This window comes from Gopherus evgoodei, chromosome 13 (assembly GCF_007399415.2).
Source record: "Gopherus evgoodei ecotype Sinaloan lineage chromosome 13, rGopEvg1_v1.p, whole genome shotgun sequence".
Classification (NCBI taxonomy): domain Eukaryota; kingdom Metazoa; phylum Chordata; order Testudines; family Testudinidae; genus Gopherus; species Gopherus evgoodei.
In genome coordinates this window covers 15,205,425-15,228,780 of record NC_044334.1, presented here as the reverse complement: position 1 = coordinate 15,228,780, position 23,356 = coordinate 15,205,425, and the positions used below count along the sequence as shown (strand labels likewise).

At 42.7% G+C, this 23,356-nt stretch overlaps 1 protein-coding gene across 11 annotated transcripts in view; it reads right to left on the bottom strand.

The window, feature by feature from the left end:
• Positions 1-23,356, bottom strand: part of FBRSL1 (fibrosin like 1) — a 756,178-nt gene that overhangs the window by 377,669 nt on the left and 355,153 nt on the right. For 10 of the 11 annotated variants that reach the window (XM_030582655.1, XM_030582651.1, XM_030582657.1 and 7 more), the window contains exons 3-4: positions 16,236-16,337; positions 1,883-1,918 (exon numbers count right to left, since the gene is read on the bottom strand). In XM_030582655.1, the coding sequence (XP_030438515.1) occupies positions 1,883-1,918; positions 16,236-16,337 (138 nt within the window). The remainder of the gene's footprint in view (positions 1-1,882; positions 1,919-16,235; positions 16,338-23,356) is intronic. The other variant, XM_030582654.1, reaches the window with a different exon arrangement.

The following is a 23,356-nucleotide window of genomic DNA, read 5'->3' as shown; positions in this document are numbered from 1 at the left end:
GCATGCGAGATGATTTTCAGTGGCATTCCCACTGCCCAGGTCCTGGCCACCGGGTCTGGGGGCTCTGCATTTTAATTTAATTTTAAATGAAGCTTCTGAACATTTAAAACCTTATTTACTTTACATACAACAATAAGTTTAGTTATATATTATAGCCTTGTTAGGAAAGAGACCTTCTAAAACATAAAAATGTATTACTGGCACATGAAACCTTAAATTAGGGTGAATAAATGAAGGACTCGGCACACCAATTCTGAAAGGCTGCCAACCCCTGGTCTAGATGGATCCAGCCCTTCATATGTATGGGAGATTAACCTGCTCTATTTTGCACACGTACATTCTGTATCTCTCACTGCTACGAGCAAAAGAGCTCATGCGGCAAGAGAGTTCAGCCAATGACACTCACCTGAAATACAATAAATATTTTTCATTGCAAGATATTTGAGGTGCATGCAACATCAGCTGACGTCCTCCAAATACTATTTGTAAAGTCTTTTAGACTCCAAATCATATGATACTACTATGGCCAATGCACTTCCACTGCACTATGCCTCTGTCACAGAGTATGCGTGTGATGCTGTCACTCTGAAACTGGGACAATCTACTAGCTCCCAATGTTAATGTGGTACATCACAGCAGCTGGACACGCACAGGTTCCATCAACATTATTCAGTAATCTCTTCTCTCTATTCCCCTCGTGTCAAATGGCAAATGTACAACATACATCATTAAAAAGAATCACTCTCAATTACTTTAAAGGCTCTGTGTCAGGTTGTACATCAACTCATAAACAATATGTAACACCTGCCCCCTTTTTAAAACTATATGTAAAAGGACGCAGCAGGGCTCTTGATATAAGACACACTTCCGGGTCACTCACCTAGAAGATAAAACTTATGTGTGACAGAACTTGCAACAGGAGTGACTACTGCCAGTTAGTATATGTAGGGATTGTTAAATGGTTAACACACTTCTAATTCGATCATCATACAACTTCATTATAACCTCTGCACCATAATCAGAGAACACATGACTTGATAGGAGCCAGCAATGTCATTATATGCATCTAAATGCCATACATTTCTCCTAAGAGTGTGTGTAATACAAATCCAGGACTATAGTAATGTCTTAAATAAACAACGTATACCTGTGTGTCTTATTCATATAAATTCCTACAATATACTTGTAGACCACATTTCAGGTGGTATGAGTGCAACGGCACACGTTACCAAATGAGTGCATCACATCTACATGGAAAATACATCGCTGTGCATACAAAACTTCAAGTATCTGCACATACAAATGGCCATTTAAAACCATTGTGGAACTGCATCTGTATGCATCTACTTTTGAACTCAGGGCTTATAAACACTGCCTATAATTATGGCAACCTGTTTACTGGAGGCAAAAACAATCATGTTATCTTGTTTTCAAATCAAGTGAGATTTCTTCTGTTCTGACCAGTTATACAGCACAATGTTTGCCAGCAAGAGAATTTAACATTGTTTGATTTGATTTTGGGTGGAATATTTTCAAAGGCATAAAGGGGGTAGTGAGGAAACTCAATGGAAGACAGGCATCTGTTTAGCCAAATCTCTTTTTTGTTTCTTAAAGTTTCATACCTGATTGACTAGTCAAAAGTAGTTGGGGGGGAGGGGAAAAACCCATGAAAAAAAACAAAATTCAGGAGACTCAAAATAGGCAATTCACCGTTCTCTCCTGTGCAGAAGGTGTGTCTTGCTAGAAACACAAGACAGTGCCTTGCTCAAAGCTTATTTTTCATGTTTTGTATTCCCTAGTGTCAGTGGATATGCAACAGGTAATATAAACCTCTGCAATCAACAGGAACAATAGCGAAAGAATTAGCTGTAAAATGACTTACGGAATAGCCTCTTCCTGAAAGCGATTGAGCCGAACTCTGTAGGAGGAAACAATACTGCCACAATAAGTAATGCGAGAGATTATGTTTAATGTAATATAAGTAACATTGTGAGATTTCCCCCCAACTCAATTTTTGGGGGAAAACTTACAACTAAGCACCTCTTCAGTTATGTTCTGGCATTCTCCATGTTGCTGCCTCAGTCACTTTGTAACAGTCAAAGAGCATTTCCAGGTTGCTGGCTCAAAGGCTATTTTAACACTGAAATTGTGAAAACTATATTGGGGGGGGGTATTTGGGGTTCAGTAGCTCTTTTTCAATTGAGGTGGGGTGTCTCACATTTATTCATAGTGTGGCCCACATCTTAGCAGAAGCCTCAATTCAAGAATTGTAATCAGGAGGGTGCTTAAATCATCCCTATCCGTACAGCATTTAAGGGTATGTCTACCTTACAGCTTATATCGGTGTAACTTATGTCGCTCAGGGGGTGTACTGATTCACCCACACACAACCCGATGTGTACACAAGTTACACCAGCGTAAGTGATGGTGTGGACAGCTTCTCCCACCGACTTAGCTACTGCCACCGCAGGGCTGGAGTAGTTAAGCCAATGGAAGATGGGTGCAGCTGCGCCCTGTAAATGCTCTAGAGTAGCCATGCCTAAGTTTGACTTCAAAGGGTATTTCTACACTGCAATCAAAGGTGTGACAGCAGCAAGTACAGACTAGGATGACCAGATGTCCTGATTTTATAGGGACAGTCCCAATATTTGGGGCTTTGTCTTATATAGGTGCCAACTACCCCACCCCCGTCCCGATCATTCACCCTTGCTATCTGGTCACCCTAGTGCAGACATACCCAAGGTAGCTTTGATCTAGCTCGTGTGAATTACAATAGCAGAGAAGTTTGGCAGCACAGGTTAGCCTCTGATTGCAGTGTAGACATATCTTAAGGGACTTAAGCTGACACTTGGGCCATGCCTACGTTACAGACTTAGTGAAAAATCCACACCCCTGAGTGATGTAGATCACCGACCTAACTCCCAGTGTAGACAGCGCTATGTCGGCGGGAGAGCTTGTCCTGTCAACATAATCCCGCTCTGTGAGAGGTCACAGCTAACTACACCAACGGGAGAAACTCTCCCACTGATATAAAGTGTCTTCACTTAAGCGTTCCCGGGCTGATCTGATGCACCGTTTTAAGTGTCGACCTGCCCTTCGGAATCTTGAATTAGGGCCAGGACAGATGTCTCATGGGCCACCTCCCTCCCCCACTTAAGATCATGAAGCCAGACCTCTCTCCCGCTCATGAGCAAACCCCCCCTACACCAGCCAGTGATTGCACAACCACTTCCTCTTCCCATTCTTCATTGTGATAGCTCCCTTGTGATAACTGCACTAACCACTTGCATGGAGCAGCAATACTGGGAATGCTTCTGACTATCTTAAGCGGCTTTCATAAGTTCTGTCCCTCTTGAATACAAATTAAACCATACTGTAAGTTTGGTCTTCATTTCATCTTCCTCCACCCATCTGCTCTAATCCACCCTCGGGCCTTGTCCACACTTCTCCATGTCTCTGAGCCCCTACTCTCCTCTCCCCTGCACACGCTACTCTGCCAATTGACTCCCTTTCTTCTCTGCTTCATTGGACAGACTGCCCAACCACCTGGTCCTTTTTTCCCTCTGGATATGTTTTTGAGCTGTCTCATTGCGTGTTCTGTGGACTTTACTCTCTCTCTGTGGCTGATACCTCTACTAGGCTTCAGTGTTACAAAAGAGGAGGAGTAGAGGCAGCTAGGATGGTTCCTCCTCCTTGTTCCCAGCTGCTGCTTCAGGCCTCCAGGAACAAGCAAAAAAGGAAAAAGAACCATGTGACCAGCCACCCCTCCAGCAATTGGCGTGGTCTGAAGATGCTTTACAAGATAGCTATGTTTATTAACTCCCTTTTACACGCAGGGTAAACCCCAGTTATACAAAGGTGAAGAGAACTGCCCAACATGACAGAGCAGTTAGTGGCAAAGCTCAAGATAGATGCAGGAGTCATAGTCACCCATTTCCGAGATAATCTAATGGTCCCAGATGCCTTGATATAGTTTAGATGTGGAGTAGAAAAGCATGAGAGAAAACCCACCCATTTTGTCCCAAGTCCAGCTTGCTGAAGGTTTTCCTTGAAGACTTGCTTGTCATACTGCAGCTATGATGGGAATCATTTACCACATTACCAGAAGGTTACAAAGCACCGACATCCTGTGTTTTTTAACAACAACTATTCTGTATTATCACTCCACATTCTTACTACCGGAAGCCACGCAACTCAGATATCCCAAGATCCTAGGCTTCCAAGCTGCATACAAATAGTGAAGCTTTGACTGGGAGCTCTCTGACAGCAGTAACATAAATTAAATTGTTTACAATGTTCAGGCTTTAGCCTCTCACATCTTACACACAGATCTGACCTCTGCCTCTAAACATTACTAAGGGTTCAGGGTTATAAATAAGTCTTGTAATGTAAAGTGGCTGGAAATAAAGCTACTGAGTGATAAAATGAAGGACAGTAGCATTTATGGGATTTTTGAGCTGCTACTACCAAAAAAAACCCAATAACCCCCAAATACTAATAAACTAAAAACCAGGGAACTCATCATAATGTTAACAACATCGCCCCATTTGCATAAAGATATTCAGCAGATAAATTACAGTACCTGTTCTGTAAATTTGATAGTTTGCCAATATAGTCAACATATCAAACATAAAAAAATAAGGCAAACAAAGAACTGGAAGGAGGCAACATATTTGCTTGGGAGGGAGGTGAGGGAGAGGGGGGCTGTATTAACTCTCTTGACCTTTCAGTTTAAATACAGACATTGACAAGAAGTTTAGCAAAAGGGAAGAACAGGAGGTTTCATTACCAGCTCCCTTATGGGATTTTAAATGCAGCTCGGAGCATCCTTTGTTTTAAAAAGACAAAAGCAGCAATCAGTGCAGAATATGCTGTACCTGAAATAATGATGATTGAACGCCACTTCATTGACTTTTTTCACAGCTAAAAAGCTCCCCTCCCCTCCCCCCAAATTGAATATCAACATTTCCTGGACTAGGAAAAGGATCTTTTTCTCGTACAGAATTTTCACTGCATATGTAAAGCTAGTCATTGGTAATACTTTGGATCTAATTCTTAACATCCCTTCCAACATCTCACGTATTTAGACTCATGTGAGCCCTGCTTCCGCAGCAGTTTGCATGGATGTTCCCTAATATAGGCCTGACTTTTGGTTTCTGGGAGAACCGGGAACATTCTAAGCTCTTCAAAAACAATCCATATCGAACTGCTGCATTCAGAACCTCTAAAAGGCCCCAAATCATAAGTGCCGTGCAAGTACCAGAGTAATATCCATGCATTCTGATCTGCATTCCTAAAATGAGATTCTTTTGATATTACTCAGGATAATCCACTTAAACACACCGACAGGCCCCAATCCTGAAGCCTTTACTCAACTCCTATGTAATGAATCATCACTGCATACACAGAGACATGACTGTTAGCAGAAACGGAATCTGGGAGTACCAGTATCAAGAATATAGGCCCTCTCCCACTCGAATCAAAGCAAATCATTTTATCTTGTTTTAGTTTTGTTTTTACCAAATAAGCATTTCCCCTGGTTTGCAACCCAAATGACATAATACTGCACCACTGTGCTGCCTGAAAATGAAAGAGACATGATTTTTTGGTGCAAATTTCATTGGGTAAGCTCTGAGAAATGCAAAGTAGTAAACAGTACAAATAACAAGTCATTTGTGAAACAACTAACAGCACAAACTTCTTCATATCGCCCACTAATCTGCATCTACCCTGCTCTAGAGGAGTGACATCTAACAAGACGATAATTCGTGCCCAATTAATCCTATGCCTGTCTGCCAACAAGGGTGCCAATTAGCATTAATTGTGATAGGATGACACTTTGATACAGGCACCTGTCCATAAGGAACAGAGATGCAAGCAATAATTCTTTCCATGTAGGTCACAAACAAGATGTCCAATGCCTTCCAGAGGTTTTCCAACCTCAAATGGAGTTGAACCATTGTCCTTGGGTACATCTACACTGAAAAACAAACCACCATTGCAGTGAGTCTCAGGTAGGCTCCTGCTACATGATTAAAAATAGCAACATAGATGTTCCCACTCAAGCTGGAGCCTGAGCTCCGAGACCCACCCGGTCTGCAACAGGCTTCAGAGCTCCAGCCCAGGCCCCAACATCCACATCCTTCAATTGTTAGCCCTGTCGCGCATACACCCCGACCCCGTGAGCCTAAATCGTTGATACCCACTCAGACTTGCTGCCCTAGGTTGTGTTTTTGCAGTGTAGATGTACCCGTTACATTTGCAAGGCTTTATTATCCCCTTACCAATACTCTTGAGCCTCCTGTCACTAATTTGTTTTCAAAAGTTCTTTTATTCCTGACAAACACTGCATTGCTTGTAATTTGGGGTGGGAGAAAATCATGACAAAACTATGGTTGTGTCAAAGATCTTCAACTGGATTTTAAGAACATCTATTAAGAGTTACTCTCTCTGTATCAATACAAATGTCTTCATCCCACTGTATTTTGATTAAGCAAAGAGAGATTCCCTTTGATAGTCTGGGTAACAGAGTCATGACATAGATTAAAAATTGGGGATAGTAACTCTATTTGGTATTAAGCTTTTATCTGTCTTTTTATCTAAGAAATTTGCATAATCCCCATCACTACAATATCTGAGCAGTTTACAATCTTTAATGTATTTACCAGAACACTTCTGTGAGGAATGGAAGTGCTCTTATTCCCATTTACAGATGGGGAACTGAGACACAGAAAGGCTAAGGCCCAAATACACAAGGAAAACTTGGAGGTTATGACACTGAGTGTCGCCCAACTCTTAGAACTCCTAGAAAATCATAGGAACGCTGCTATCCACAAAGCCTGAGTTGGAAGCCTAGAATCCTATAGAATGGATGGGAAGAGACAGTAGTCTTAGAATGATATCCACAAAATTAGGGCCTAAACTAGCCAATGGCAGATGCCAACAAGATTGGTGTGTGCTAAGCCCTGCCCCTCTTTCAGAGTTCAGTGCCTAAGTCCAGGCTGCAGGGAGGTGCCTATCTCTGCTAGCAATTTATGAACAGGGAGAAGATGGCCATTGGGCCACCTAAGCTGCATGCAGGACCCAATCCACTAGACAGGCTCAGAGGGCTTCTAACTCCATATCAAACCACCAGGTAGAAGGAAACCTCCTTTGTAACCTTTAGCCTAATGGGTAGAGTATTCATCCGCGATGTGGATACCCTGGATTCAATTCCCCGTTCCGCCTCAGGAAAGGAAGGCATCTGCCACCTCTCAGGTGAGTGATCTAACCACCAGGCTATGGAATATTTTCATATGGGTCTCCCCCAATCTCTCCTATTGAAGTTGTTCCACTTAATTAAATAATTTAATAATTAAATATGAATTGGGCCAGAGATAGAGCTTGAATGACTCAATAGTCTAGTGGTTAGAGCACTCACCTGAGAGGTGGCAGATCCCTGTTCAGATCCCCACTACCCCCAGCCTTGGAGCATGCCCAGACCAAGCCCCACAAGCAACTTAGGTGGCCGACTGCCTGTCTTTCCCAGTTTGAGAGTCCCTTTGGGGCTCAGGCAGGAGACAGATGCCTGGGTGCCTAGAGGGAGGCAGCACTGTGTGCGCTCAGAGGCAAGAACATAGGAACCTAGGGAACTGTTACTGCAAAAACTCAGGCACTGAGCGACTTTAGGATTAGGCGGCAGCTGAGCAGGAATTCTGTGGATCACAGTGGCACTTAAGTACCTTTGTGGAGCCCACTCTAAGTCACCTGCCCTAAATTATACTGGAAGTCCATGACAGAGCAGGGAACTGAACCTGGATCTCCTAGGCTAGTGCCTTAATCTCTGAACTCTCCTTCCTCTCTGGAACACATTTATCTTTATCCAAATTTATCTTCCCCACTGTCCGTACAGCATGATGTTCTTAGCCAGCACTCAGAAGAATTAATAAATAAACCTGATTAAACTAATTTTTGGTTTAATTTCTACTCAGGGAAACTTATCTCAGACAGTCCCATGCCATTTATCCAGCTTTATAGGCAGGATGAGTTGAGATACAAGGAGGTAAAATTCTCCATCCATCCATCCAGGCATTTATAACACTCTTTTCACTATCGTGTTAGTTCAACTTCAGCCTTTAAATACTGGTGGGATCTAGTATTTCTATTTCCCAGGATGGGCTTTATAAAACCAGACCTCACTCTTTGGACGGGAGGGAGGGGACAAAAGAGGCCAGGAATAAGACTGTAGTTTAACCAGGAGCATCTTTATGCAATGAGTCACACCCTTCTCTGTGCTCATGCAATGAGGTCAATTGACTTGCCAAATGTCAGACAGTGCGTCAAGTATTCATTCAGACTAGAAACCAGGACTTGCCTGGATAACCTCAACACAATGTGATTTCTGGATGTTATGCAAAACTTGATTCATCTTCTCTGTTTAATTTTCCCATTTTATATGCTCATATAAACAAAGGGGTTTCAATGTTTGCAACAGCTAAAAACTAAATGGATTTCTTAATAGATACAAAATTATGTAAATTCTAAACCTCTGTGATTGGCTTGACAAGCCTTTAGGAAAAAGAGAGCCTCCTACGAAAGAGGGCACTAGAATCCCGGCACTAGCAGCCAGAGAAACAATAAGGAAAGAGAACTGATGACTAGTGATGGTCAGATGGATCCTAGAAATCCAGTTGCCACAGAAAAACACAGATTTTGCATTTTTACAGAGAATCTTTAGTTTTTACATTTTATGAAAAAAATAAACACATATATGTAGTGGAACCCCAGTTATCCAATCTAAATGGGACTGGGGCCAGATCGGATAATAAAAAATTCAGATAATCAGGAGAAAGGGAAGGGCTCCACTGTCAGCTCTAGGTGACAGAGCTCTGGCTCTCAACTTACAATATATCATTGTGTCCAACTGATACCTATATATACACATTGTGGCTAGGGAAACTAAAGTTCAGCCTTTCATTTTAATTGCAGAAAAACACAGATTTTTTTTAAAAATTGGAGAATTTTGCTTTTTTTTTATCATGGAAAACTAGGATTTCTGGTGCTGTGTGACCCTTATTTCATATACTGCATTCTGGGTAATAACATGAGATGACTGTTTCTAAAACTAAACTGGTTTTTATTGAGAGAACTATTTAGAGATGCTACAGCTGCAACCAGCATTCAAGCCACGTGCAAACAGACTGGATTTTTGGTGCTTCCTACAAAACTCTACCCTTCTGCAACCTGGGCTCCTCCCTCCATATTCCACACAGGCTGCTGCAAATCTCACTACAGGTTCAGCTTGGGTAACAAGTGTCACCAACTCTCACAATTTTAGCACAAGTTTTGCAATGTTTGAGGTTTTGTTTAGAGCCCCAGCGCCTAGAAACAATTCATTAGATAAGAATCGAAACTTACATTTGTTTTGAAAGAAGCAAGTTTCCAGTTCTCATGCTTGCAGAGAAAAGCTTGAAAATGTGACTCAAGTGCATCCTCAAGGGTCAACAACCAAAAAGCAAAATTAAATAACCCCAAATTTACTATTTTGGGTTAAAAATCATGATTTATGGGGGCCTGAGTCATGGTTTGATAACTTTTGGGGTTACCAGTGCAGAGTACCCACCTCCCAAATAACACCACTCCATTCTTATCTAGCATTTCTCAAAAGAGCTCTGTACAAATCAGTACAATTCATCCTCATATCACCCTGCAAAGCCAGTCAGTAAAATGAGTTTCCCCATTTCACACATGGGGAAACTTCAGCTGAGAAATCTGGGGCCTGAGCACCAAGCAGTTTTCACTGAGTTCAACTGGAACTATAGGGTATGTCTACATTACAAAGAAAAACCCACAGCACCAAGTCTTAGAGCCCAGGTCCATTGATTTGGGCTCGTGGAGTTCAGGCTGTAGGGCTAAAAGTAGCAGTGTAGATGTTCCCCCTTGGGCCAGAACCTGGGCTCTAAAATTGGACAATCTGGGAGCGTGTCAGAGCCTGGGCTCCAGCCCGAGTGGGAATGTCTACACTGCTGTTTTTAGCCCAACTCAACTAAATCCTCTTTCCTTTTCATGACCTTGCTTTCACCCCTGTTAACTCCTGCTCCTCCTTTACTATACTCCTGTCCATAGCTCTGTTAGTGAGTCTCTCTCAGTGTACAGTCATTGTGTGGGGTTTCTAAATTGGTTCTCTCATGATGACTATTATCCACAGGCAGGCCTTGGCTGGTATGCATGTGTGCATACATCCATTTCAGCACTGTTCCTTTCCCTCAGGGGTCAGATCAGTAGCCATCAAGAAAACATGAGGATGCTAAAAAAAATTTCAGATGCTATGCAACTGTCCATAAACAACTCTGCCAACATACTTCTATCTCAACTGATAATCCCTTCTGTTATTCCTGTCCTCTCACATAAGCTTTGTTAATGTATCCAACTCCTGAGGTTCACTCTCCTCTGCTAGCCGTTCCTCAGCCCCACAACAGCATGTGAATGCACCTCCAACTTGACTTGCAATTCCTCCTACTATTAAATGACAACTACAGCATCCAGCAGCCCCAGTCAGGATTAGGACCCCATTGTGTCAGTGACTGTATAAATGTGAAATAAAGGAGAACATCTGCCTCAAAGAGCTTACAGTTTAAATATTGGAAGTCAACGCTTCTGATGGAGCTCCTCCAATTCACCATCTTCCCAGGCTATACCACCTTTGCTATTCCACTCCTGAGCCCCAAAGAGCACTATCAATTAATCTTATTCCTGACCTGTAAGCACACTACACTATTTCTCTTCCAAACCCCTTCCTCTATCCTGAGCTAAGACTGTGAACTAACATGTGCCAAAGTATGTGATGGTTTTGTGAAGTGGCCAAATAAGGGTGGAGACCACAGGACTCTTTCACTTCTGATGTTTGATCATTGTCCTGGGAAGGGACTTAAGCCCTCGGCATACCCAATAGATCACTGGCTTGCATACAGTATTGCACTTACTATTACACCTGCAGCTGCTTTCATCCATTTGCCCCAGCAGTGGGCAGTGTAGTACAAAGCGTAGGAACATGAAGGGGAGAAAACCAATAAGCCTGATAGAACACAAAGACGAGCAGTTCACAATACACATGCAGCTGGGAAATCAGTAGGCATTTATTGTACACCTCTACTGGAGAAAGGATTTCACATCTAGATTATGCAATATGTTAAACACGCATCCAAAAACTGATCCAAAAACATTCAAGGAAGGGGACGGGGGGAACTCTGCATTTCTGCTTTTCTGACATAGGGATTTCTGTTTGCTTGTTACACTGTAAAAACGTTTTCAAAGCAGGTAGTTGGGAGAAAAGAGAGAAAAAGCCCGAAATGACTTACGACAGGGGCTTGTATTTTTGTGCACGGCCTAAAGTCAATCTCCTGAAAAAGAGTTTTGTCTCTAAAGTGGCCAGCACCTCTTGCAACATATTTCCTAATCAGCTAGTATTTATGGTCAATATTTTATATTTCCAATTTCCCCCTAAGGGCTCATGAGAAAGCAGCACACCTGCCAACCTTTTCAGCTGGGCCAATAATTGCCAATTTGCTCTCTGCCTTAGTATATCACTCAATTTAGCCCTTGCTGTGCCCTGCATACATCCTCATTCATCTAGGTGCCCCCATGACAATTAGAGTGTTAGCTTCAGTTAACTAGGGCAACTATTCTACTAGGGTTGGAAGACAATTATTAGTCTATTTTCCCATCTTGTGGCAACAAAATTGAGACTCCATGACAATTACATTCAGCAATTCTGTCCTCTGTTGCGTCCTCCTCTCCCCACCTTGCGAATATTTCAAATTATCACAGCTCTACAAGCACATTCAAATTTTCCACGTTCACAGGGAGTGAGGGTTCTATTTAAATGATAATGAGGGACGATCCATTCAATTTAGTGAGGGAGAAAAGCCATTAAAATGCAGGCAGTTCTTAAGCTGATGGGTCAAGAAAAAAGATAAAACCTTTTTTAAAGCCATTATACAAAGGTCTGTGTCAATTTTTTACACTGTTTGGGACATCAGAAAAGATTAGGACAATTACTGAAGGGAGGGGGAGCAAAACCCAAACCTCCCAGTTTTACTTGGGTCAACACAACAATCAGCAATGGGGCTTATCTGTCTCTTAGTTCTTTGGTAACTTTCAATTACCTTACTATGAAAGATAGCAGAAAAAAATCCTGTTTTGGAAAGCAGCTGTTGACTTTGTGTTCTAAAGGAACCGGATAGGACACCAAGAACATGTGTTGCAGAGACCTTTCCTTTGTAATAAATTAAAAGGGAATTTACCGTTGACCATTGCAAGTACAAACAAGTGTAAATTCTCATCCTTCCCCGCCCCTTTAAAAAAGAATTATTTGTCATGCAAACATTGGTTAAAACTTTGTTTTCCCATAATAGGCTTATCATATCGATGAGAAACCAGTCCCAACAAATCAAACCTTTGCAGCAGAGATAATTTCACTAGATCAAAATATATATTTTCCCCTCAATGATCTATAATAAACTGCACTCCAAGCAACATCTGGAAAGATGCACTGTACAACACAGAGTATTATTGTTCTTCTATAAAGCTTTAGTGCTCTTTCCACAAGGAAACTTCACTGTGCCAAAGCAGAGTGAGTGTGAGTGACAGAAAGGGGGCGTGTGTGTGTGTGTGTGCATGTGCATGAGAGAGAGAGAGACACACACACACACACACACACACACACACACACACACACAGTCGATCACTTCACTTCAGTTTCCTTTAGGGTGTAATTATTTCATGACAGACCAGGCCACCTCTTGCCTTTATGGTCCATCAGAGACTTATTTACATGAATGCATGTCTTTAAACACATTAAATAAGTCATCTCAAGAAACAATTCACACAGAGAAACTAAGTTGCTCCTAGTAGCACCTCCTAAATGCAGAACTGCACTGAAGTGAGAGAGGAGTAGCCAAGGAATGCCACAAAGGAATGTGCGTGATGGCACTACAGCGCTCCCAGAGCAGTAACTTTAATGCATACATCCGTCTGCATACCTGCTATGCCATGGTATAGCAGCCAAATCTGCTAGCACTTGCTTCATTTGCTCTGGTTGTTGCCACAAGTTAATAGGAATGGAGGTGAGAGATGAAGGCATTACAAAGCAGGCATCGCAAGACTGTTTTGAGCTCAAACACACTGAGGAACAGCAGGATGGTTAGTCAGACTGAGCAAGCAATGGGCCTGATGCCTGAGGCAGCATGTTATGTCAGCAAGAAAAAGTAACCGCTCTAGGACAATTGCGTTTCAGAGCCTCAATTTGTAATCCCTCCAGCAGCCCCTAAGGGGGAAGAAAATAAAACCCCTTCTCTTTACATCTTTAATGCACGACGGGGGCTTAATCCTCTGAGTGCCACACATAAGGGGTCAAGTCAGTTCAATTGCACACCATCCATTTGAAGGATACGCCAGGAGATGCATCTATAGAGCCATATGGGGGCCTTATCAGATGGACAGTAGAATCCTATGTTAATCCACACTCCTCATAGCATGCACACAAAAAATCTTGGGTCTTCTTCCCCACTTCTCTGCAAAAGTTTACCAGCAGATTGCAACAGTGTGGCCTTTGAAGGCTGACATCTACTACCTTGTGATGAATTGTTGTGAAAAGTAAATAAAAACTCAACTGCAATTATCAAATAATGAACAAAGTGCATTTTGTGATTCAGAAACCTCGTTCTTCAAACAATGTAATTAGTCACTAACTGGAAAAATTCCATCATTTGTAATAGGTCACTGGGTCATTACAGCAACATAAGCGAGGTTCTACTGTATGCTCCTGCCCATAGGCACCATGGCTGGAAGTCTCCAAGGAGCCTGGAAGAGTTGAACACCCAACTTGCACTGAATTTCCTTGGATTAACAACTCCCTGGGAGGAGCCTATGGAGTTAGACACCCAATAAAATTCAATTAAGGTCACATTTTTAGGCGCTCATGCCGTAACACTGTGGGCAGGGGTGGCAGGTTTGTATAATTTTTGGTGGTGTCCAGAACAGGTCCAAATCCTGCCCCCTGTCCCCAGCTGCCTTGTAAGCTGATTTTTTTTTTTTTTAATGTGCAGGCTCTGGGCTGGGGCTGGGGACGAAGGGTTTGGGGTGCAGGCAAGCTGCCCCTGGCTGGGGCCAGAAAGGATTTGCCCCCCAGCCCTCCCACCCCCCGCAGCACTCACCTTGCACCACTGTCACTGCACGTGCTCCTACGGCCCTTCTCAGTCACCTGTGCACCTCCTCCCCTGCTACTGCCCCTCACCGCAGTCGGGGGATGGGGTTGCCTCTTGCCTAGCGTGGGGCAGGAGCGGTGACTGCAGGCGGGGGGCCCCCTGTGCTGGTGGAGGGTCCCACCGAAAAAGGGAAGGGTCCGTCTGTCCGAGGCAGAAGGGCAGCGTCAGCCTGCCCTGGCACTAATGGAGGGGGAAGGCGCTAGGACCCTGCAGAAGCAGTTGGTGCTGGGAGCCGGCAGAGTGAGCACAGCACGGAGCTGCAAGGCACAGCTGCCCAGGGGCACAGGCAGGGATGCTCGGGGGAGGCATGCAGGGGCGGCAGGCGGGGCTGGGGGAGAGAGCCGGCCCCAAACATTGGTGGAGCCGGGCCTCCATGCCCTGAATATTGCTGGAGCCCAGACACCAGGAGCCCATATAACTCACTGCCCTGATGGTAGGTGGGGAGAGAAAATAGCTCTCTCTCCACCTACAGTGTTACAGGCTCCTTCAAGAACCTGCGACACTGGCTAACCACTTGCCATCTAAATACTTTAACCTAAACTACTCAAACCAATTGGTAGATCTGAATCTTTTATTCTTTTTTTTCCCCCAGCTGTACTGAGCAGCAGCAGTGTTACCAGCTGCCTCAGATCACACACTCGTCAAGAGTGACTGGAGGAAGAGAATCATGCAAAGATTATTACTGTTCAAAACACACACAAACAAGATTATTTTCCCTTAAGGGATTCCCCCCCCAGCCCCTTTTTCTTCTCCAGTGTGCTCAGATTCTTTATCCTAGAAGCAAATCACAGGTACAGCATTTTTTTTCCCCCTTCCTCCCACCATGCAGGCTGTTTACAGCACCCCATTCACACTCAAAACATGTAGAGAGAATTTTCCCCCGTCACATTTCCCTGTCAGAGCTGTCAAGCCGAATCCCGCTTTAATCTGCCAGAAGCACTTTTCTGCTGACATTTTTAATAAATACTTTCAGCTTTTAAACACATTTGTGGGAGCCATTTTCCCCCTTTCTTTTTTTTTCCCCCCTTCTCCTGTAGAATGGGCTCTGAAAGCCTTAATGGCAAATACATTACACTTATCAAAGCCTTTTTTTCCCCTCCTTCCTTTTGCATCCTGAAGCAGAGGTAGTGTTTTCAATTTTAAAGCTAAATTAACTGTCCAATTGAATTTGGCTGGTGTGAGCGGTTTTCTGTGACAGGTTTTAGTTATGAAGCATATTTTACATTAATAGAACTCAACATGAATACCGCTCGCTCTGGGATTTCTGTGGCTTGCCATTGAAATGTTAAATTTAATATTTCAGACATGCTTGTGCCAGCGTTTGATTATTGTTCTTCATTTAAAATTTCTCCTAACGGGAAAGGTCTTAATTAGTAAAAAATCATGTTTTAATGAAGGCGAAATGCTAATTGCTAACACAAAAAGCCTTCATATAAAATTATCCCAGCACTGCCATTGATTTCTTGGTGACTAAAAAGCCCATTTGTGTGTTTACACATGAAGGCACTATTTACTTTTGTTTTATCATAACATTTCACTCAAAGTAGAGTTGAGTTTCCTGAGAGAAAGGCAGCTCACCTCCACCACTCAAAAAATGCTCCTCATCTTTCAGAGACAGGAAGCATAACAATAGGTGAGCCAACTTTGCATCCACCATAATTTTATGCAGAAGCTAAAACCAAAAGCATCTGTAAAATGCTTTTTACATAACCTTTTTCTTTAAAAAAATCTCAAGCCATCTTTCCCCTCAGGAATAACAGTTCCATTTTGTTTTCCCATCTCTGATCTTTCACTTATCATATTATTTGCACCATGATTATAGTGTTTGCAAGGCAGCTCAACCACTTATGCCATAACACTCAATCATGACATAAAAAAAAAGTTATTACACAGTGACCTCTGGATGCCAACATTTGTTCAGAGAGATTTATGAAAAGCCATGTCAGCAGCGGGAATTGCTGCAATGAAGCGGCGCTTGATTCTGGTACTTACATCACTGAGACGGTCCCTCGAGCTGCTCCGCTGAGAGCTTGTGGCCTCCCTGATGCTATCTTCTTCACTATTTCTGCCACTTCTGCTTGCAGGGACCTTCATCTACAGGGAGCAACGAAAAACAAATAGAGGAGTTTCAGGCACTGCTGCATCAACTGTTCCAGAGGTCACCAAACACAGTTTCTCAAATGCGTTCACACCTATAAATTTCACTGTAGTGTGGAGAAGATGCTCTTGAGTTCATTAGACTTTTCCAAAGAGTGCCTTACTCACTTGCTTCTGCATCCCTTTCTGCTAGCATTCAAGGAACAGGTGAATTTAGCACTCCTGGAAGTGGGACAGGCTAAGCCAAGTAGCTATGATCAGTAGACAACAGGCAAATTTCCCTCACAATCTACTACTAATGCACCTCAGTTCAGACCTGAACCACTTCAGTAATGAACATACTCCTGTGTGGAATTATTATTAATATACACATGTCTAAGGCTACCATTACTTGTTTAGAAGTACATCAGGGGTCTCAAAGAAAAGAAACAAAGCTCCCCTCACCTCCCTAATAGAATGAAACTGCTTATTTTTGTGGAATAAAATTTACTGTGTGATATATTACTGTGGAGTCTCCAATCAGTATGCAGTAACATTATGTAATAAAATAAGTTATAGTTCTGTACTGAGACAGAACAACTCATTCCTCAAAAATCTACCATTACCTCACAAGCTTCAACGTATTTTTCCTGACAATGTGTGTATTTAGCCCTGTGAGGTAGGGAAATGCTTTTATCCTCATTTTACAGACCAGCAACTGAGTCACAGAGATTTTTAAAAGGTATTTAGACATCTAACAGGATTTTCAAAATCATCTAGACACCTAAACCTCTTGGATTTCAATATGTGTTAGGTGCCTAGATGCTTTTGAAAATCACACTAGGAGCCTAAATGCCTCTTGGGGATCTCTGGCAGAGCAGGAAATTGAAGATAGTTCTCCTAAATCCTAGACTAGTTCCCTAAGCACTGGGCTGTCGCTCCATCCTCATCACCCTTTCACTTGTGATCTTGGTTACATTTGAACCCAGAATACCAAGTGAAAGGGATAATGTCTCAAATCACAGCAATATCAGCGCTTCATTCTGCAAAGACTGTAAAAGGGGAGGGGAGAAAGAACAGAGCTGAAATGTCATTCACTGCCACATTCCTGGGATCATCTACTAACAAATTATTCTGTTAATTTCCTTGTGAAATACTGAGTGGAAGGAAGTGTTTAATTTATTAATAGGTTCTATTCATATCAGCCTGCTTCCATTTAAATTACACTATTTAAAATGTTGGTTTGTACAAATTGGTACTTTTAATGGCAATAAAATTCCCTTGTTTCCCTGGGTGCAATTTCATTGCATAATCTGCAGTTCAGTGGCCAGAGATATTCGCCGGTGATTCCAGCGTACGTTAGCACCTTCTGAGGGCACTGCCACTCCAGGCCTATGGAGTCAGCGCCCTTCAGTACAACACTCAGGAGCTTCAGTGCCCACACCCAACAGTGAAATGCTCTAGCATATACTGTACAAAGCCCCATTCACACTTGGCACTGCGGCAGTTAAAATGCCTCGGTTTCTTCCCAATGAATGTGCAGGGCACTATTCCCAGACTGATGCCAACTACTGAGCTAGTCTGGAGAATATAATACTGCTTAGCTTCACAGAGGGTCCCGTGCAGGGCTGAGATTACAGCTCATCTGGAGGTGTCCAAAGACGAGGGACAGAGAGAGAGAGAGAGAGAGAGAGAGTGTAAAAAGAGAGAGTCCACCATTCCCAGCGTTACTAATTCCTTAATTTCAAACTCAAATATTCACCGGAAACATGTAACAAGACTAAAACCTCAGAAGTTAAAGGTCTCACTCAATCTGTTACCAAAGAGAACCCAATCTTTCTGGAGCAGTAGTATGTCCCCCTGTTCCCTCACCTGACCTGTTTCCCTTTCATAAACTTTGGAGGAAAGAAACTACACCTACGCATAGGAACAAATTGAGACAATTTGACCTGACAAGGTCTTGCACGGGCAAACAAATTAGAAGCCTCACCGCTGCCATTAACCTTTCCGAGTAAATATCAATTATTAAACTTGCTGTACTACCTCTGTCCCCCGTTTGCTGCTGTGAATTAAGAGGGTCATCAGCCTTTTTGACAGATCTTGTTCATTTACACCTGCTGCCTGCCAGCAGGGGAGCCCACACACCCGCAGCCTGAGCGCTGAGCCAAGCTGCTTTAATTCATCAGTAATTACTCTAATGAGCCACATGCAGGACTGAACTAGGAGGATAAGGAGTTCTACTAAATGGATGCATCGGTTTCATGGGCACTTTCTGCAGATCAGGAGATTAGTGAACTGGTCAAAAGCTCGTTTCTTGAAGTTGCTCCTGGCTTGACTGCTTGATTTTTAATCAGTTTCTCTGGATGTTGCTGTTTCAGCTATAAAAATTCCCTCTGGCTGTATCCTTGAGTTGAGTCTTACTTTGCAAACTGACAGCCCTTTTCCATCCCTTTGAATGGTCCTAGCCCTAGGAGACCATGAAATCCTTGCACAAAAGCCCCAAATGTAACCAAGCCAGAGGATGCACACTTTCACCCTGTTTTGTTGCTTCACAATGGATCTTCGGCAGGATTTGAACCTGGATTTTCCACACCGTAGCACAGATTTGGCCACTTGGTCACAAGAAGTAATTTAGGCCACGTCTGCACTGTGTAGTCGCTCTATTGCCAGGAGAGAGCTCTAACAGCAATAAAACAAAATCACCCCAAACGAGGGCTGGTATGGTAGCTTAGCGCTGTCTACACTAGCACTTTTCAGTGCTAAAACGTTTGTCGCTCGGAGGTGTGTGTGTGTGTGTTTTTTAACACCCCGAACGACAAAAGTTTTAGCGCTGAAAGTGCCAGCGTAGACACAGCCTTTGTTGACTGGCAGCAAGAGGAAGCTACTATGCCCTAATGCAGTGGTTCTCAACCAGGGATCCAGGGCCCCCTGGGGGGCCACAAGCAGGTTTCAGGGGGTCTGCCAAGCAGGGCCAGTGTTAGACTCGCTGGGACCCAGGGCACAAAGATGAAGTTCCACCACATGGGGCTGAAGCCTGGGGCCCTGAGCCCTTCCACCTGGGACTGAAGTCGAAGCCTGAGTAACTTAGCTTCCTGGGGGCCCCTGTGGCATGGGGCCCCAGGCAGTTGCCCTGCTTGCTACCCCCTAATGCCGGTCCTGGCTTTTATATGCAGAAAACTAGTTGTTGTGGCACATGTGGGCTGTAGCGTTTGTATAGCATGTTGGGGGGGGCCTCAGAAAGAAAAAGGTTGAGATCTCTTGCCCTAGTGGAGCATCCAATAGCGCCAATGTTTCACACAGACACGACTGTAACATCAACCACTTCTTGTATTTTTAAAAAAACAGAGTCTAGAAGTTCAGGATAATTTATGCATGGAAAACTTGAAAATTTCATTTCCACCTGAAAATACTGTGCTTACTACTAAAAGAAAGAGGAGTACTTGTGGCACCTTAGAGGCGAACAAATTTATTTGGGCATAAGCTTTCGTGGATTAAAGCCCAATTCATCAGATGCTTGCAGTGGAAAATACAGTAGGAAGATATATTACACACACACACACACACACACACACACACCATGAAGAAATGAGTGTTGCCATAGCAACTCTAACGAGACTAATCAATTAAGGTGGGCTATTATCAGCAGGAGGAAAAAAAACGTTCATAGTGATAATTGCGATGGCCCATTTCAAACAGCTGACAAGAAGGTGTGAGTAACAGTAGCCATCACCTTCAGCCCTCAACTAAAACCCCTCCAGCACATTATCAGGGATCTACAACCTATCCTGAAGGATGATCCCTCACTCTCACAGATCTTGGGAGACAGACCTGTCCTTGCTTACAGACAGCTCCCCAACCTGAAACAAATACTCACCAGCAACCACACACCACACAACAAGAACACTAACCCAGGAACCTATCCTTGCAAAAAAAAAAGCCTGTTGCCAACTCTGTCCATGTATCTATTCAAGGGACACCATCATAGGACTTAATCACATCAAACATGCCATCAGAGGCTCATTCACCTGCACATCTATCACTGTGATATATGCCATCATGTGCCAGCAATGCCCCTCTGCCATTTACATTGGTCAAACTGAACAGTCTCTACGCAAAAGAATAAATGGACACAAATCAGATGTCAAGAATTATAACATTCAAAAACCAGAGAACACTTCAAGCCTCCCCGGTCACTCAATTACAGACCTAAAAGTCGCAATTCTTCAACAACAAAACTTCAAAAACAGACTCCAACGAGAAACAGTAGAACTGGAATTTATTTGCAAACTGGACACCATTAAATTAGGCTTGAATAAAGACTAGGAGTGGATGGGTCATTACACAAAGTAAGAACTATTTCCCCATGCTAATCTTCTCCCTACTGTTACTCATACCTTCTTGTCGACTGTTGGATATGGGCCATCCTGATTATCACTACAAAAGTTTTTTTTTCCTCCTGCTGATAATAGCCCACCTTAATTGATTAGTCTCATTAGAGTTGGTATGGCAACACCCATTTCTTCATGTTCTCTCTCTCTCTATCTTCCTACTGTATTTTCCACTGCCTGCGTCCGATGAAGTGGGCTTTAGCCCACGAAAGCTTATGCCCAAATAAATGTGTTAATCTCTAAGGTGCCACAAGGACTCCTCGTTCTTTTTGCTGATACAGATTAACACGGCTACCACTCTGAAACCTGTGCTTACTACTGTTACAGGAAGGCCTTAGAATTACTAGAAACAAAAGAATAAAGGGAAAAAACTTTTTTTTCAGTTTGTTGACTTGGTGAATTTGACAGCACTTTCAATAGCACTTTTTTTCCATTTTGCTGATGGCGCACGTCTTCTCTAGGCCCTGAAATATGGTGTTTCCAGTAAAAGCAGCAACAAAGCTGAAACAGAAACTAAAGAAGCAGCAGACAGCAGTGTACCAGGGCCAGGTTTGAGTCTATTTGACAGTTAATCTTGGGCCTGCCCCAAACACCATTCTAAGCATCAGGGGAGCAGGAAATACAAAAACTAAAAAAATTAAAAACAAACATCAAGTCAATCTTGAAAGAGTGCTCTTTTAGGACATTCCCTTTTGTTTTAAATAGTCAATAAAAACTTCAGGTTGACAACTTTGGGAATGTTAAACCAAAACAGAGCAGGAATTCAAACAAGGGGGCAACTCAAAAGGGTTGATAATCAGACTTGGCAAAAGTTGATTTTTTTTATACTTTGATGGATAACAACTATGTTTATTTTTCAGAATTTTTTTTTTAGATTTTTACTGATTGCAAATGTTTACACTTATGCAAAATTATGGTTCCTAAGCATTTTTTAAATTTTTATCTATTTAAATTTCACAGATGCAGAAATTATAGGGCAGGTCAGGTAGTTATTTAATTACAGTAGTTGTTGAGATTCAACAAGTTAAAAAGCTTTTTAACACCACGAACTGTCAATACCACATCAAAATATACAAATAAAAATTGTGAAATCAAACTCCATTACGTTCTGAAGCGGCATTTTCTAACTTTGCCAACCTGTACATTTCAATCATTATTGATAGAATATTTTTCCATCAGTTTTTGTGAGTACGGCGAAACTAACATTTACCAACATTTATCAATAAAAATCTAATCCTTCCAAGCATATTGATAATTTACCTCCTCTGCGGGGCCAAATTCCATTCTCATTTAGGTCCCAAATCAGCAACATGTTTAAGTCCATCCATATTTAGCAAAACTCTTAACTACACATTTAATGGTTTGCTCAATTAGGGCATGAATCCTGCCAAAGGTTTGTCTGAAGGCAGAATTTGTCCCTACCACTGCTTAGAACCCAGTGTTGCTCAGAAAATGGACAAATGGTGCCTTCTCCTTGACACACAACCCATCAAAGAACATGCACATTATGGTGCAAAGCTGGCAGTTAGTGGTCCCGGACATCTCTATAGTTCAGTGCAATTCACATCCTCAACCAAAGGCCCAGCTTTCAGAATATGAGTAATAACCCAACAGCCATTTCTGCTTAGGGGCTGGTTTGGCAGGAGAAAGAGCAGGGGGAATATATGGATAGATATGAAAGGCCACAATCAGTCGGCATGCTCCAGGTGCTCATGTACAATCCCGAACCACATTCAGAGCCAAGAATTATGAATCTCATGCCATTGGACAACATGTAGCATGATTAAATACCATAACTCATTCCAGCAATAACTTCAGCTCTCATTATATTCCAATTCTATTTTTCTCTACTGCTCCTGCCTTCCCCCCCCCCCTTGCTTCTTTTTCCTGCGGGGAAAAAATGTGCATGGACAGAATGGGGTCTTCCCTCTATAAAAGGGCTTTTTTCCATGATCACTGTTTTAGCTCCCAGATCCTGCTTTTTAATCATAATAGATCAGTCTACTCTCCATTTACTTACACTTTTCCGATGTCATAGAAAAGCACATTTTAAGTTGGTGCCCCTATTTTCAAATCACAGGCACGTTGCCCCTGCTCGTTATTAATAAATACACTTTGATTTATCAGAAGCTCCGTTTGAATGCCACAGGGAGCCTGGGGCAAAAGGAGACAAATTCTTTTCTTAAGTTGTTCTGAAAGGTGCTGGGCTTTCCGACCCTCACCCCCATTAACCTAGCAAAGCTAGTTCGCTCCTACTGGGAGCTCCATGGCTTGCACAGCGGCAAACTCGGACTGATCTTGTGCCATCTCGATATATTTGTTCATTATCTTGCGCGCACACAGAAGCATTTGGAAATGTACTCGGGGCACAGGCCAAATTGAATCATCTGCCTTCATTTTCCACACGATCTGAAGCTACAGCTGCTACAACAGGCTGTTGGATTTTTTTTTTTTCCATTCCCTAACAGTTTTTATCTCTCTTAAAGCCACAGCCGTCTGGTTTTTAACTCCTTGTCATTTTTGGTTTTGTAAGAAGTCTTTTTTTTTTTTTTTTTTTTAGAAAGGCCTCTGCAGACACAGTCTCTAATTTTACTGAGGCTTGATTTGGGGGCTGCACCATGGAAGCAGTAGAGAAAGCAATGCCCTTGG